Here is a 15,861-nt window from a genome sequence, read left to right on the forward strand (position 1 = left end):
CCTTGTTTGAAGCAGCCCACAAGCTGTATAGCAGACTATAGATACTGGGAGGCCAGATTCATTGTTCCTTTTCCTCCTTTTTTTTTTTTTTTTAAAGATTTTATTTATTTATTTGACAGACAAAGATCATAAGTAGGCAGAGAGGCAGGCAGAGAGAGAGGAGGAAGCAGGCTCCCTGCTGAGCAGAGAGCCCAATGAGGGGCTCGATCCCAGGACCCTGGGATCATGACCTGAGCCGAAGGCAGAGGCTTTAACCCACTGAGCCACCCAGGCGCCCCTCCTTTTCCTCCTTTAACAACCACCAAGACCAGTGTTAAGATCCGATGGGAAAGGGAACTAGAGGGTTGGGTATTTTATTCTTAAGGCATTGCATGGTTATATGGGGCCCCTAGATATTTTAATTTGAGGTCTGCAAACTTCATTATTCCTGCATATTCACAGTTTCCAAAGGTTAGAGTGTGGATATCTTTGGGGGTCCATTATTCTGCCCCCTATAGTATGCAGTCCATGTATGATCAAAGAAACAAGAAGGAGTCCATTGGGAACTTCATTTCCTGGATGAGAAGGCAGAGACTCTTCTCCTTCTTTCCATCTACAGACACTAGTATGGGGACGAGGTATCAGGAGCAGTTGCAGCAGCCATCTTGTAATGAGGAGACGTCAAGAATGAGGACAAAAAGTCAACGTACAAAGGCTGGTGGAGTGGGAGGAGTGGGAAGCACCTGGGTTCTTGATGACATTTTTGAACAGTAGAACCAATACCAATGATGGCTTTTGTCTGGATGGCTTGTCAGTTGAGGAAAAAATCACTTTTTTTTAGAGCAGTCTGTCTAGTTTTCTGTCATTGGCAACTAAAAGCAATTCTGAATGATAGGTTGCTCCTAGCCTTGATTTCTGGAGCTCTACTGTAGGATAGATCTCTGCTTTTCTGTGCTTAAAATGTTGTATTGACTAATCTGATTAAATTCATTTATACTGTAATTCATAATAAGCATCTTCACATCAATCTTAGCTTCACCTTGAGACTGTGCTCAGGATTACAGAGTCCAGGAAGGGGGTCCAGGGGTTAGAACACTATAGCCCGTGAGCCAAATCCTGCTGGCATAAGGGGAGCTAAGGAAGGTTTTTAGATTCTCAAAGTGTTGTTTAAAACAAAACAAAACAAAACAAAACAAACCAGAACAAAAAAAGAATATGTGATCAGAGACCATGTATGACTACAAAGTAGAAAATATTTATTATCTGGTCCTTTATAGAAAAATCTTTCCAACCCCTGCACCTGTCATCCAGAGAACTGCTCCTACCAAGAAACTGAGATGAATTTTACTAAGGAAAAAGTCATTCGGACAGTATTTAATACCTTTGAGAATTTATTATAGATCACCACATAAAGCTTTTGGCACAGGTGAAGATGAATTCCACCTTCAAATTAAGTTTCTTTTCAGCTCAACGTTTATTAGATTTCTATTATTACAAGACTATAGAGGACCCTGGAATTACATAATGAATAAAACAGGGCCTTAATGTAGCTGAAAATTGCTTCAGGGAGTTATCTTCTCTGGGAGAAACGATCCATGCAGTATTCCAAGCAAGAGAGAAGGGCCTGTATAAAAAGGATTTCATACAAAATTTTTATGTATCCACCTTTTTCTAAGTATTTGGAGGCAAGGATGGACAGTGTGTGGTTGGAATTATTGCCTGTAACTCAAGACGAGAAAGGTAGAAAAGGAATGAACAACCATTTATTAGATATTTTATAGTAAGTAATTATTACATCAATCCCCAAAGGCAAGTGCTGTTCTGTAGTTTCTGCATCAGGTCATACCCCAGTCCCCATATTGTTTTCACTAAACCAAACTGCCTCCCAAAGGGAAATCACGGCTGAAGATAAAAGATTAGGGAATGATTCACAAATCCCTCAAACTCTAGGGCAGCAGATGGGGAAAAACTATAGAATAAGAGAAGAGGGTCAAACAAAACCAGAAGGACTACTTCTGTTTAACCGTGGAAAGATGAAGGCAAGCTAGTGAAAAACTCTAAAAACAAGTGATCAGAATGTATAAAGAGAATTAAGATAACTAAGGTGGCTTCATGGAGGCTACGAAATTCAAGTTTTAAAAGCTTTAGGTACCTTCAAGCAGGGTGAATAAGAAGATGAAATAGTTGAATTTGGCCAAGAGGAGATACTTTACATTGTTGTCCAGTTTGCTAGCCATTAGCCACATGCAGCTATCTAAATTTAATTAAAACCAAATAAAAATAAAAATTCAAAATTCAGTTCCTTCGTTGTACTGGCCACACTTGAAATGCTCAAAAGCCACATATGGTCAGGTGGCTACCATACTGGACAACTAACACATTTCCATCATCGTAGAAAGCTCCGGTGAAGTGTGTTTCTGAATGCATCTAGCTGTGCAGAAGAACACAATGGCGAGACTGAGCAGGTTTTCCTTTATACTCTCTCAGGTCGTTGGCGGTGTGTTTCATCTAACCTCCTGCTAGCACTTGGCTCTTCACTGTTGCAGTTCAGCCTCAGCCTCATCCTCCCGTACTTGGACTATTGCAGTGGCTGCCTATCTGCCCCCAACTTCTGTACTTGCCTCCTTCTAACATGTTCTTCAGAGGCCAATTTTCCTAGGCCAGCCAGCCCCAGCTCTTACTGCCTGTCCACTGTGACCAGGTACACGCCTGGGGGCCCTGCATGGATGGCACTCCAAGAAGTGATGTCCTCCTCCCCCGTTTCCTCACCCGCACTCACATAGCTCACAAAAAACAATGCAGACAGAATGGTGACAGTACATTCACGTCCCACACGTTAGAGCGAAAACAATGGCTAATCATCATCCTCTCCCGTTTCTTCTGGTCTGTTACCAAATCTTTTCCCTTTCCTTCTGCCACTGCTGGGTCCAACTTAATAGTTCGTTACCTTGTAGTTAAGCACCGCACCAGCCTGTTAGTCTTCTTACTTTCACTCTCTGTTCCCACCTTCCACCAGCAGCTCGGTCACATAGCACCATTTCCTCCAGGGCCCTCTCAGACCTACACAAGAGAACGGTTTCTATAATAACAGAGAGTCCTCTGTGACTTGGGGCAGCCCATCTTTCCTGCATCCTGCATCCACCACCACCCCGCCCCTCCCCCCCTCCCCCCCGCATCCTTGCACACATCATCCAGCCCCTGTGTGTTCCCGCCCCCCCCCCCCCCACTTCCCAGGCACACTCATGCATATTCCCTTTCCTCTCCTCTCCGTCGCCCTGGCGTGAGGTCACCTTTCAGACCCCGACCGTTCCTCTAAGAAGATTCAGGAGGAAAGATGTACCAAGCTCAAGGAGGGGAGGCACCACTGTGCGACCAAGGGACTCAAAGGGCTTGATACTGACCATGTGGGGAGGCACCAGAAGTCAGATGCACTCCCAGCCCTTACTATTCCCGCAAATAAATAACCAAGTCTTCAAGATCACGCAGAGTGGAACACAGGCCTAAGTGAGGCTGCGCAAGAAGACGAGAGTCCAGGGCGGCGAAGGGGATTGTGGGAGCGCCCCCTTGTCGCCCCGCAGGCTCACGGGAAATGTAGTGCAGCTTCCTCCAACATGGCTGCGCCCAGGTGAGGCTGTGCGGGTACCAGCCGCTGCTTTTGGGGACAAACTGGTGAAGCTGGCGAAGGCGGGTTGTCGGCCTGGCGAGAGTCCAGCCTGCGCCGCTGCGGCAATTTGTGGCGGTTCACACTGGCAGGCGGCATGGCTGCAACCCCGAGTTCTCATGTCGGTCTCTCCCGGGTCGGCCTCAGGCCAAAGCGAGGGCAGGGATGGCTGGAGCGGGCACCTGGGCTGGTCCGTGGGCGGCGTGTCCTGTCGGTGTACGGGGTGCACTTGTGTGTGTTCGGTACGGATGCTTATGTGTGTGTGTCACTCTTCTTTTTCCTTTGGGGTTGGGGACGGGCGATCGCCACTTGGGGAGGGTTAGTCTGGCGCTGCCGGGGCTTGTCTGACCTGGGCCAATGCAGCGAGGAAAAGGCGCTGCTGGTGGTCTGCGGGGTCACACGGCTGAATGTTGCTGTGCTAGCGTTTGAGTACTCCCTGAGGCCCTTGGGCCCCTAGGGGTGTCAGGCTGTGGTTTCAGTTGATTTTATTTCACAGATATTTACTGAGTACTTACTGTATGGCAGCATTCAAGTCTCTGACCTCAAGTCGACGACAGTTTTCTGAGCGAGCCCAACACACAAATGGGTAATTATAATACAGTCTGAAAACAGCAGAGATAGAGGCACACACCAAGTATTAGTGAAAACATCGATGTGGGTCACTAAGCTCAGAGTTCTGAAGAAGTGGTTTAGGAGATAAGGCAAGGTTGCTTAAGTTTAGTAAGTACAGGCTTACTCAGTAAACGTTTATTGGGTGACTTTTTGTTGCTAGATCCTGTTCTAGGTGCTGAGTGCTCCAGGGTGAATAAGACAGACAAAAATCTCTACTTTCACATAGTATATTTTTTGGTAAGTTAGAGAAGAAAGAGAGAAATCAAATTAATGAGGACATAAGAAAATATAGAGTAGGTATCCTTCAAAGAATTAAAACACGCTGATATGACAGGTGATGGGGTTAATTTTTTTTAACCGTTTTAAAATTTTAATTTTCTTTTTTAGTAGGCAATGCAGTTTGAATAGCTACTAAATTCAAATTTATCTACAAGCACAGGAACATTTTCCTATGCTGCATCGGTTCATTATGGACATTCTGGTGTTCAAGGAGGGCAGGATCACACTAGTTTGCCCTTGGAGCAATATCCAATAGGATATGTTAGGGTTAAACTTACTAGCAGAGTCTTTGTAATCTCTAGTATCTTGTTCTCCCACAGAGAGTGTGCTTAGATCGTGTTTGATTAGACTGGACTCAGTATGGCGAATGCTCTCTAGTGAACAGTGACCTCACTCCCGTAACATCCCATAACACTCCCACAGCATGGCAAGGAACACCCAAACCTTTGTGCAGTAGTAGAGATTTCTTGGCCAGGGAAGTCACCTTGTTAGAAAGGGGGCACCTCCAGAACTCAGCAGCTGGTACCAGCCTATTCCTTGTGTTGAGGTGACTCAGACCTGCTGGGCCCGCACATTGCCAAGTCACTGGCATGGGGAACAAATGAGCCTTCAGGGCTATCTGGATTTGTCTTCGAGAAGGAAGAAGGGAAAAAAACAAAACACACTATCACTTAAATTAATAGGATTGTTTTTCGCTGGTATTTCTGATTGAGTTCCGAGTTGCAACTTTTTTAAAATTTTAAAGCATTTTCTAATGCTAATTGTTCGAACTCAAGTAAAACATTTTCACATTAAAAAAGAAAAGGAAGGGCACCTGGGTGGCTCAGTGGGTTAAGCCACTGCCTTCAGCTCAGGTCATGATCTCAGGGTCCTGGGATCGAGGCCCGCATCGGGCTCTCTGCTCAGCAGGGAGCCTGCTTCCTCCTCTCTCTCTCTGGCTGCCTCTCTGCCTACTTGTAAACTCTCTCTGTCAAATAAGTAAATAAAATCTTTAAAGAAAAAAAAAAAAAAAAGAAAAGGAAGAAGGTAGAGATGACAGAATGTGATCACGCAGCTCCATCTGCTGGTACGAGGCTCTTACTGTCAATACTTTTTAAAAAGATGTTCAGCATCTTTTTCTTATCTCTTCTACGTTGCAGTCTTGGCTCATGTGACATATTGAAAGAAGAATTCTTAGTGTATTTATCCCTTGTTTTCCATTTCACACTGCAAAGATGCCATTCCAAAGAAGATGATCTTGAATGGCAGTAAGATAGTTCCTTTGAGGGCCTTCAGCTTTTCTTTGTCTTCTTAAACCATTCTGCTCCTGCTCTTCTGGAACTTATCAACAATTTATTAATAGTCATATTTAATTCTTTTAACAAATTTATGAGCTAGTGTCAGAAATTAACACAGCGAGACATGAATGTAGTGAAAACAGATTTTATTTAGGAACTACTGACAGTAGGGGAAAGAGCTGAGCTCCCTTCCAGTTTGTGAGAAATAATTTGGGTGTTTTAAAGGTAGAATGGGGTGAGAGGTAGAGCAGGGGCTCCACAGAGTCAGAGAAGTGAAAAACCACAAGGGGTTGGTCATTGCAAATGCAATTAGGCCAGCTGTGTTTGCTAGGTAGCAGTTAAAAATAGGATTCTGTCCCGCCACAGAGACTGGGAAACAGAGGCACTATCCTTCCTGATGATTACATTTCAAAGGAATGGCTTTCAGGTCCATGAGAAAGATACTTCTTTTTTTCTTTTTCTTTTTTAAGATTTATTTATTCATTTGAGTGAGAGAGAGTGCAAGTGCATTCACTTGGGGTGGGGGGAGGTCAGAGCAAGAGGGAGAATCTCAAGCAGACACCATGCTTAGCGTGAATCCCAGTGTAGGGCTGGATCCTGTGACCCCAAGATCATGACCTGAGCTGAAATTGAGAGTTGGTTGCCGGACTGACTGGGCCACCCAGGTGCTCTGAGAGAGATACTTTTGAGTTGCAAAAGATACATATTCACAATTGTAATCCCCTTTTAATAAATGGTCTAAAGAAGGGGAGATCAGGGGCCTATTGGCAGGTGTTGCTAGAACAAATAGTAAAATTTCTTGGCAGCATTTGTAGTTTTCTCAGGCAGGCATTGTGTTGGGGAAGCTGGGGCCCTCCTGGCGATGTGGCTTTTTGTGGCTAGAAGCCATGATCCGGTTTGGTCTAGTTTTTTAGTGTAGGCTTTAGGAGGAGTTATGTGCCAACAGCAGGCACTGTTAGCCCAGTTTCACAGGTGAGGAAATCCAAGCACAGAAAGAAAGAACTCGCACAGGGTGGTACAGCTAGTAAGTGGTAGAGCTGAGATTTGAACGCAGAACACTGTTCTTCTACTGTCTCACAGCACTCACTGAGACCCTGGGGAAACCGAGACAGCTATGACGTGATCTTTGTCCTCAAAGAGCTCATAGTCCAATGGAAGGGGCCAAATATTAGAATAAATAGTTATAATCAGTGCAGTGTCAAAAATATCCCTTCGGGGCGCCTGGGTGGCTCAGTGGGTTAAGGCCTCTGCCTTCGGCTTAGGTCACGACCTCAGGGTCCTGGGATCGAGCCGGCATCGAGCTCTCTGCTCAGCAGGGAGCCTGCTTCCTCTCCCCTCTCTCTGCCTGCCTCTCTGCCTACTTGTGACCTCTGTCTGTCAAATGAATAAATGAATCTTTTTTAAGAAAAATATCCCTTCAACTCTCTTCCTCCTGTCTAAGCTTTCTAACCTGATTTCTCCTTTTAGCCACTTCTTGCTGTCCCCAGCCCACCGGCCGCTGCCGCTGTGTATCTCACCAGGGCCTCAACCCTGTTCCATCCTCAGTCCGACTCATTCTGACTCCCCTTCCTTCTGTCTCTCCTCCTGACCCTCTTCTGACTCTCCAGTTCAGAATGAAGTTGCTGGTCTCTCAGTCACTCGGGCTCTGTCCTGTTCAGAAGTGATCTGTGTCTCCTCTTTTCCTCACGTCTCCGTAGTCACCAAGTCCTACGGAAAGTACTAGAACTTTTCTTTTGTCCTGCTCCTGTCTCTGTCTTTTGCTCGGTTGCTGCAGGCCCTCCTGCCTCTCGCTTCCCTGCGAAGCCGTCCGGGCGGCTTGCCCTGCCGGCCTCAGCCTCGCCCGCATGGACCCTGTGGGTTAGTTCCAGTAGCTCGTGGCTGTTCTTCCAGGTGACTCAGCATTTTCTCTCTAGACGTAAAGATTCGTAATGAGAGTTTTGGCTGTTTATGAACTGTTTTGGAATACATTTTATTTAACTTCCTAAATTTATTTTGTTTGCTAACTTTGAAGACTTTCAAGTGGGTGCAGAGTGGGATCGGAGGATCAGCCAGCGGTCTCTGCTCTCAACAATGTATGCCTCCCTCTCCCTGTCTTGGTCAGATGCAGCCATTTCTGTTTTTAGCTCCTGCTCTTTATTGCCTCGCTGGAAACCTCCCTTCCAGATGACTCCGTGTTCCTCTTGCCCTTCTGTGCTCAGCTCAGGTTGACTTCTGTTTTGAAGTTCTCCCAGATTTTTCCCGTTAACGGCGATCTTATATTTTTTCGAATTCATGTCACATCGGAAGACTCTGCAGTTAACACTTAATTGTGTCAAGATACGTTATTCTTTCACTGTTCCGTGTTTGTCTGTTTTCCTCAACTAATTTTTAAGCTTGTCAAAAGCTTGACCTGTGTATTGTAGTTGTAGACTGCGGAGTGCTGAGACAGTAAATAGGCATGTGTGTATCTGCCCGTTATCACTCATTTATCTTTTCAGCACATTTTTATTGAGCACCTACTATGTCTGACTTTCCTACTGTCTTGGAGTTTACATCCTGATGGGGAGATTAAGCTATGAAACAAATCATCACAAATTATGCTAAATTCTGTGACTGAAATAAGTAGGTAATGGCATGATGTAGGGTGTTGATTTGGATAGTGTGAAGGCCTTTGTGGGAAAGGGCTCCGTAACTACTTGCTGACTTACATATTTTAGTAGAAGGAAAGCACAGTCCTCTGGGGTTCTTATATCTGTATTTAAAAATTATGGATATAAGTATACATAATATGTACAGCTTAAAAAATATTAAAAAACCTAAATCACCATATGGCTTAAGAAATACCTTTGATGCTTTTGTATGTCCCTTTTGTATCACATTCCTCTCCTCCCGCCAGAAACAACTTCCGTCCTGAATTTTGTGTTTATTATTTCTTTGCATGTTGCTATATGTGTATTTTTAAACAATATATGGCTTACTTTTGGGTTTTGAGCTTTTTGTAAATAGAATCATACCATATACTCTGTAAATTTTTTGTTTTCTTTTTTTTTCCTCTTTCTTCCTTTCCTAACCTTATGTTTGTAGAATTTGTCTGTGGCACATTTTTACCTAGGACTTCACAAGTGAGGGGATATGTCACCTGTGGGTAATGTGGTGCCATTAATGGAGCTAAAGCATTGGAACATTTTGTAGAACGCTCAGAGGTGCTCTTGCTTCTTTGATGTTCTTGCTTTTTTGTTACCTTTTTAAATATCCCTTTGTTGTCCAGGTGTCAGTTTGTTTTCACTTCTCTTGGTTGGTGAAAAGTCAAATAAGCCTTTGAAAAAATGATCACATAGAAATATTTATAAGCTATAGAATATATGAATAGCATTGTTATAACTTCCGTTAGGATTCTTAAAGTTGTCATTTTCTACCTTTCTCTTTTTTCCCCAGTACTGTCATGGACAGCAACCATCACAGTAATTACAAACTCACTAAAACCGAGAAGAAATTCTTAAGGAAACAGATTAAAGCCAGGCATACTTTGCTGAGACACGAAGGCGTTGAGACAGTGTCCTATGCCACTCAGGTAACCAAAAACTTACTGTTTGAATGTGGTCCTATCGCCATGTTAATGTGTCGGAGTCACATTTGTTACTAATTGCTCAGAGAAGAAGGCCGTTCCCCTTCAGTCTTGTGTTATGTCTCTGTTCAGTATAGGACAGGACCTACTAACTTTCTATTTTGGGGACATAGTTTGCATTTTTGTTGGCCGTGTGGGTTGACGTGGAGAGGGTGGTGGTGTATGTTAACAGAAGCACTGTCTGACTGTATAGAATTTACAAAGCATCCTTCTATTCATTATTGGGTTTAATCCCTTAGGAATTCTTATGTGAGGGGTAGAGAACTAAGGCTCTGACAGGTGGTGTGTCCTTTGAGAGAATGGCTGAACAGAAAATTAAACCTCAGTCTTTTGTATCCTAATGTTCTCTTTCCCCTCTATTCCTAACTCCATTTTTGTTACAAGTATTTTGATTATGTTCTATAAAACAGGTTTAATTTATCAGACCTTATTTACAAAGACTTTTCATTTTCTAATGGCAATAATTAAATTATATATATTACACTATAATATATATCAATTATACATATGAGGGACTATGAGACTTCTTGGATCGTGGGTTAAGAAGAACTCAGTTTAACTCTTATTTGGACATGAGCAGTCCCTTTGATCTCAGCTTTCTTTGTTTGTAAAGACACAGTATCACATGTGTTTTTATTCCATTGGATTAGATTCTAGAAGTATGTGACAGTACTTATTCATTGTTAAAATTCCACGTGAATCCAAAGTATTATTATTATTATTATTATTTATTTATTTTGGTTCTCAGGGGTAGGAAGGAAGATCAGCCATCATCTAACCAAGGTCCAAACACAGTGCCCTTGAGAAGGTGAAGCTGGGATTAAAACTTGGGTTTCAGACTCTTTCCTTGTATCACGTTACACTGTCTTCTGTGCGGTGTGATAGTTTTAGAAACGAGTAATCTGTTAAGGGAGATTTATTTATTCACTTATTTATTTAAAGGTTTGTTTATTTTAGAGAGAAAGAGAGCAGGGTAGGGGGAGAGGGAGAGGGAGAGAGAGAAAATCTTAAGCAAACTCCATGCTCAGCACAGAGCCCGATGTGGGGCTTCATCTCACGACCCTGAGGTCATGACCTGAGCTGAAATCAAGAGTCAGATGCTTCCCGCCGAGCAGGGAGCCCGATGGGGAGCTTGGTCCCAGGACCCCGGGATCATGATGTGAGCCTAAGGCAGACGGGTAACCGGGTAACGACGGAGCCACCCCGGAAGCCTGCTTCTCCTTCTTCCTCTGCTGCTCCGCTGGTTGTGTTCCCTCTCTCGCTGTGTCTCTCTCTGTCAGATAAATAAATAAAATCTTAAAAAAAAAAAAAAAAGAGTCAGACACTCAGTCAACTGAACTACCCGGATGCCCCTGTTGAGGGAGATTTAAATTTAGCAGGTAATAGGCCCGTGCATAGATTAGACGCAGTATTAATGACTTCAGAGAATTAAGCCAAATTCCTATAAAGAGGATGGCGTACATCATAGATTAGAAGTCATACGACGGCACACACACTGCTGTTTCTGCCAAGAGCCACCGAGGTTGTGAGGCCTTCAGAAGATGAAACTGACTTCGTCTCTGTTCTTCTCTTCCCAAATGTAACTTGCTTTCTTTTCCTTCTAGGGTCGTGGAGACAGGTGTAAGGAAAGAAATGGTTAATTTTTTTTTTTTTTCTGCCTCTGAAGCTGTTTCTAGTGGATCTGTTTTTTTAGATTTCTAGAAGCTTAAACCTCACCTTCATGGCTTCCAAATTGTCTTCTTATTTGGGCTTGGTTATTTTTTCCTCCACAATATTTTTACAAGAAAGGAATAAAATTCTAGAAGAACCTCTAATTGCATATTATCTATCCAGGAGAGAACAAATGTTCTTTTCATGATGCATGCTAAGTATGCATGCCTTTATGCACATTCGTAGCCATAGTGAGTTTTTTTTAGAGCAGTGGTCCTCAAATTGTCAGGACTGAAGATAAATTAAAAAAAATTCTGAATTCTTTACTTCACATTATTGGGAAACTTGCTTGCTCGAATAATTATAAATAAGACACTTTCTGCTTTTAATTATATTGTGTGACTCACATACAGTAGGAAATAAATTCCTCCCTTTCCTCCCCTCTGCACTTGTTTTTGTGTGGTTTGCCTTTAGAATTGCCCACAGATCACTTAAACAGCATCCTTGCGGACCATTAGTATTCCTCAAGTCACACCTCACCATGCTCCTCAGTTTCTAGAAGAGGTCACGGACCCTTGACATTTATAACACCTTTGCAATTCCTAAGATTTGGGAATACAGAAATATTTTTGTAACTATGGCTGCATGTAACCAAATTATTTTAGTACTTTATAAACCCTGTTGAATGAGGTCCAAGGCAAGCCATCTTAGACTAAATTTTTAATCATGTTTTATATCATTGTATTAGTGTTTTGGTTCATCATGTGTATCTGTGTGTTTGCAAACATATGAAGTATTGGGTCTTCCGTGATAGCACAGAGCTTTACTTTTCTTGTCCAGTTTTATAATAATCTATTACATTCTTTTAAGTCAAGTTTCTAGATATCACCATTTGGTGTATATGAAACTAATACGTTACATTCTGATCTCCTGCTATGTATATAAATCAGGGCTCGGCAGAGTACTGTCCCCAGGTCAGATCTGGCTTGTAAGCTAAGAACGAGTTTTACACTTTCAAAGCGTTGTTGAAAATGAAAGAGAGCATGTGACAGAGACTTGCCTGAGAAGCCTAAAATATTTACTGTCTGGCTGTTTTCAGAAGAATTTTGTCAATACCTGATACAAGCAATAAAACTGATGAGAGTAAGCCATCAGTGGTTTACTTCTCTTAGGCTACAAAGTTTTTAGGAGTCATAGATTATAAATTAAAAACCTTAACACTGTGTAGAGTGTTTTATACGAGGTGTTAGGCCATAAGCATCAGAATAAAAATAGGAAACTCCCCGCTCTACCCCCCAAAGAAACCCCTTCAATAAGATTTAGCACAGGACTGCAAATAACAGGAAGTAAGCATGAAATTTAACTAAGGACAAGTTTAATTGCAAAATGACTGAATTACTGAGACACAGAGGAAAATTTTCCTGTTTTCTATTCAGTAGAAACTGTAGTAACCTCATATCATAGTTATATCAATGTGGTTTCTGGAAACCGACAGAAATAGGTTTGAAACCCAACTCCCCCATTGCTACCGCAGCTTAATTTCTCTGCTATTTAGTGTCTACTCTGTGAAGTGGGGCTAATATTACGTACTTTGTAGGCTTTGTTGTGAGGGTTAAGTAGACTAAGGTAGGGATAGTCTGGCAGAAATTAATAGGTAACTCCTATTCCTTGTCTTCCATCTATTTCTCTTTCATTGTGTTAAACTTGTAAGTAGTAATAAATGTGAGATTTTAATTTGTATGTATAGCCATTAAGAAAGGAATATTTTTTACTGCAAAGTCTATGTAAAAATCAGTGTTATTTATATCATAGGTATACTTTTTAATCTGTACTATTTAATAAATTGGTTTATATACTGTGTATGAAATTAGAAAACCAAATAACCACCATAAGGAAAACTCCCCCCCCCACCCCGTCTTCATTACACCTTTGTGGAAATCTTATTTAAAAAGAAACTTACTTTGTTTCATTTTAAAATCTTATTTGAAAATAAATGGGTTGATGCTAATTGCTCATGTCTTTTTTCTTCTTCTTCTTTTGTTTTTTTAAAGAGTCTGGTTGTTGCCAATGGTGGGTTGGGGAACGGTGTGGGCAGGAGCCAGCTGCGCCCCGCATTAGAGAAGTGTGGCCTGGTGGATGGTCTCCTGATGCCCCCTAATAAGCCCTACTCATTTGTGAGATACAGAACCGCAGAAGAAGCCAGGAAAGCCTACGTCGCCCTCAACGGAAAAGAAATAGTGGGTGATTTAGGACAAAAGATCATTCTGTACTTGAACTTTGTGGAAAAAGGTATTAGTATACAGGTGTCTTTTATTTATTTATTTATTTATTTAAAGATTTTATTTATTTGACAGAGATCCCAAGTAGGCAGAAAGGCAGGCAGAGAGAGAGAGAGGAGGAAGCAGGCTCCCTGCCGAGCAGAGAGCCCAATGCGGGGCTCAATCCCAGGACCCTGAGATCATGACCTGAGCTGAAGGCAGAGGCTTTAACCCACTGAGCCACCCAGGCGCCCCTACAGGTGTCTTTTAAAAAGCAGTCGTTCGTTTTGCGGGAGTTTTCCTTTCATACCCACATTAGGAGGTACAGTGATTGTGAAACCAGACAGGAACTCAGTTAAGCAGCCCTGTTTTGTCTCACAGGTGCTGCTGACCCACCTTGTGTGTGCAGGCCAGTCGTGGAAGGGACATGGGTTAGGCATAGCCTGCCTTTAAGGAGCTGGCCCTACTGCCCTCACGGTCTATTTATTATCTATGTGACTTATTTTGGAACCCTGCTACCTAATTGTTTTTTGTCACAATTTAACATTGGGAATTCAGATTGCCAGTTTTATAGCGTCTACCCGGGAGCTTTTAATTAATCGCTTAAAAATCAGTTGTGATCCGAATAATTGTGTGCCAGGCTTGCCATGTATGGGGGAACACCTCCAGCCAGCAGCGGTCCCCTAAGCTCTAGAGTGGCTGTGTCCAGCAGAACCTTCTGTGATGATGGCAACGTTCGTACATTCACAGGCGCACTGTCCAATGTGATTGTGTGATTGCGGAACTGGTTTTTTAATTTACTTTTATTTAAGGAAATATAAATAAAATTTTTGTAGACTGATATACAGAACTGCTACAGAGATTATTACATCTTTTCACCACTGTCCCATGGAAATAAGATGTACTGAGATGAACTTTGATGTAGACATCCGATCTCCCATTATACTCATTTGCCATCTATTTAGGCAACTTAACATTTTGTTTAGGTACCCCGGGGATGGGTAGGTGATAATCTGACCGAATTTATGTTTTTGTAAAATAAGACTTGGGAAACTTTTAAAGACTTTAGAAAGATATATTTTAAGAGTTATGATTCTCGGGGTCTGTATGTATTTAATTTAAAATATGACATAAGCTTTAGATTTAAAAAACTGTTATCTCTGTATTGCATGTGTTTATGACCAGCTTTTGAAAATTGAATGGTTTGGGAGTAATTTTTTTTTTTAAGATTTTATTTATTTATTTGACACAGAGACACAGCAAGAGAGGGAACACAAGTGGGGGAGTGGGAGAGAGAGAAGCAGGCTTCCTGCTGAGCAGGGAGTCCCATGCAGGGCTTGATCCCAGGACCCTGGGATCACAAGAAAGTACTGTCCTTCGGTTTTCCCGCAGTCAGTATCTTAAAGGCTCAATAAGAAATTGCACAGAGTTCTGGACTGTACCTTATTTGAAATCCCACATTAGATCCAGATGTATTTCCAAGGCTGCTGTTAGGAAATAAATCTTAGTAGAAACAAACAGAGAACAGAACTGTGTCACAAATGTTTTGATACTGATTTTGATAATTACTACCAGAGAGCCACTTAGTAAGAAATACAAGGGGGTACTTCTCATTCTATTTTTTTAAGCTATTTTTAGGAAACTAAGTATGAATTACTTATACTATAAATTGCTTGTCTTTAAGTAATTCTCCCCAAAGCTTTTCTTACATAATTTGAGTAAGTAATGTAACACCTGACATGTAGTAAACACTTGGTAAATATTTATCAGGTGATTCACTATTTGTGTTTCTGAAACAATAATAAAATCTAGTAGACATTTATATTATTATTTTTGTGAATTTTTATGTTAAATGATTCAAGATTGAAAACTCTTCCGTAGAAAAATTGTAGAGATCCCATCTGTTGCATGAACAATGAGATCTCTAGTGGTAAATGAATTGCATTATTCCCTTTAATTATAAATCCGTTCTTCTTTTTCTTTCACTGCTACACCTATCTTAAACTTTGAAGGGCACGGGGATTCAAATTATTTTAATATAAACTGAATAACTCTTCATAGGATGATACTTTTATTTCTTTAGAATATGTTTTTTGTTGTTTTAGCTTTTCCTGTTACTGGACCATAGCTAGCATCGAGAACTTAAGGACAGGGTGCCTGGGTGGCTCAGTAGTTAAGCGTCTGCCTTCGGCTCAGGTCATGATCCCACGGTCCTGAGATCAAGTTCCGCATCTGTCTCCTTGGTCTGCGAGAAGCCTGCTTCTCCCTAAGGGCAAAAATGAGCATTTAAATTTTTGTTTTAGATATTTAGAGACAGTCTGGCTTTTTAATAGAGTGGCAAACTGTAGATATTATGGCAAACTTTGTTTCTTAGTAAGATTTAAAAAGTAACTCAGTTGTGTTCCAATAATATTTAAGTAAACAGTTTTTTATTTGCTGTTGGCTAACTGTGGTGGATGCACTGTAACCATAATTTTTATCTTGGTTTTCATTTTTGTATTTTCCTATGTCATGTGCTTTTAGTGTTCTTATTTCTGAATA

At 41.7% G+C, this 15,861-nt stretch overlaps 1 protein-coding gene, 1 long non-coding RNA gene and 1 other non-coding gene across 3 annotated transcripts in view; 1 reads left to right on the forward strand and 2 right to left on the reverse strand.

The window, feature by feature from the left end:
• Positions 1–228: 228 nt before the first annotated feature.
• Positions 229–345, reverse strand: LOC122914884. Its single transcript, XR_006385947.1, has one exon. It is a non-coding gene; the product is annotated as a small nucleolar RNA SNORA61 (small nucleolar RNA).
• A 1,000-nt stretch (positions 346–1,345) lies between these two features.
• On the reverse strand, positions 1,346–3,519 carry LOC122913954. Its single transcript, XR_006385756.1, has 3 exons — positions 3,381–3,519; positions 2,927–3,039; positions 1,346–1,603 (listed from the first exon to the last, which is right to left on the reverse strand). It is a non-coding gene; the product is annotated as an uncharacterized LOC122913954 (long non-coding RNA).
• A 57-nt stretch (positions 3,520–3,576) lies between these two features.
• ALKBH8 (alkB homolog 8, tRNA methyltransferase) overlaps positions 3,577–15,861 on the forward strand; it is a 52,617-nt gene continuing 40,332 nt past the window's right edge. The window contains exons 1-3 of the mRNA XM_044257724.1: positions 3,577–3,604; positions 9,223–9,358; positions 13,114–13,351. Of these exons, the coding sequence (XP_044113659.1) occupies positions 3,591–3,604; positions 9,223–9,358; positions 13,114–13,351 (388 nt within the window). The 5' untranslated portion in view covers positions 3,577–3,590. The remainder of the gene's footprint in view (positions 3,605–9,222; positions 9,359–13,113; positions 13,352–15,861) is intronic.

This window comes from Neovison vison, chromosome 7 (assembly GCF_020171115.1).
Source record: "Neovison vison isolate M4711 chromosome 7, ASM_NN_V1, whole genome shotgun sequence".
NCBI lineage: Eukaryota > Metazoa > Chordata > Mammalia > Carnivora > Mustelidae > Neogale > Neogale vison.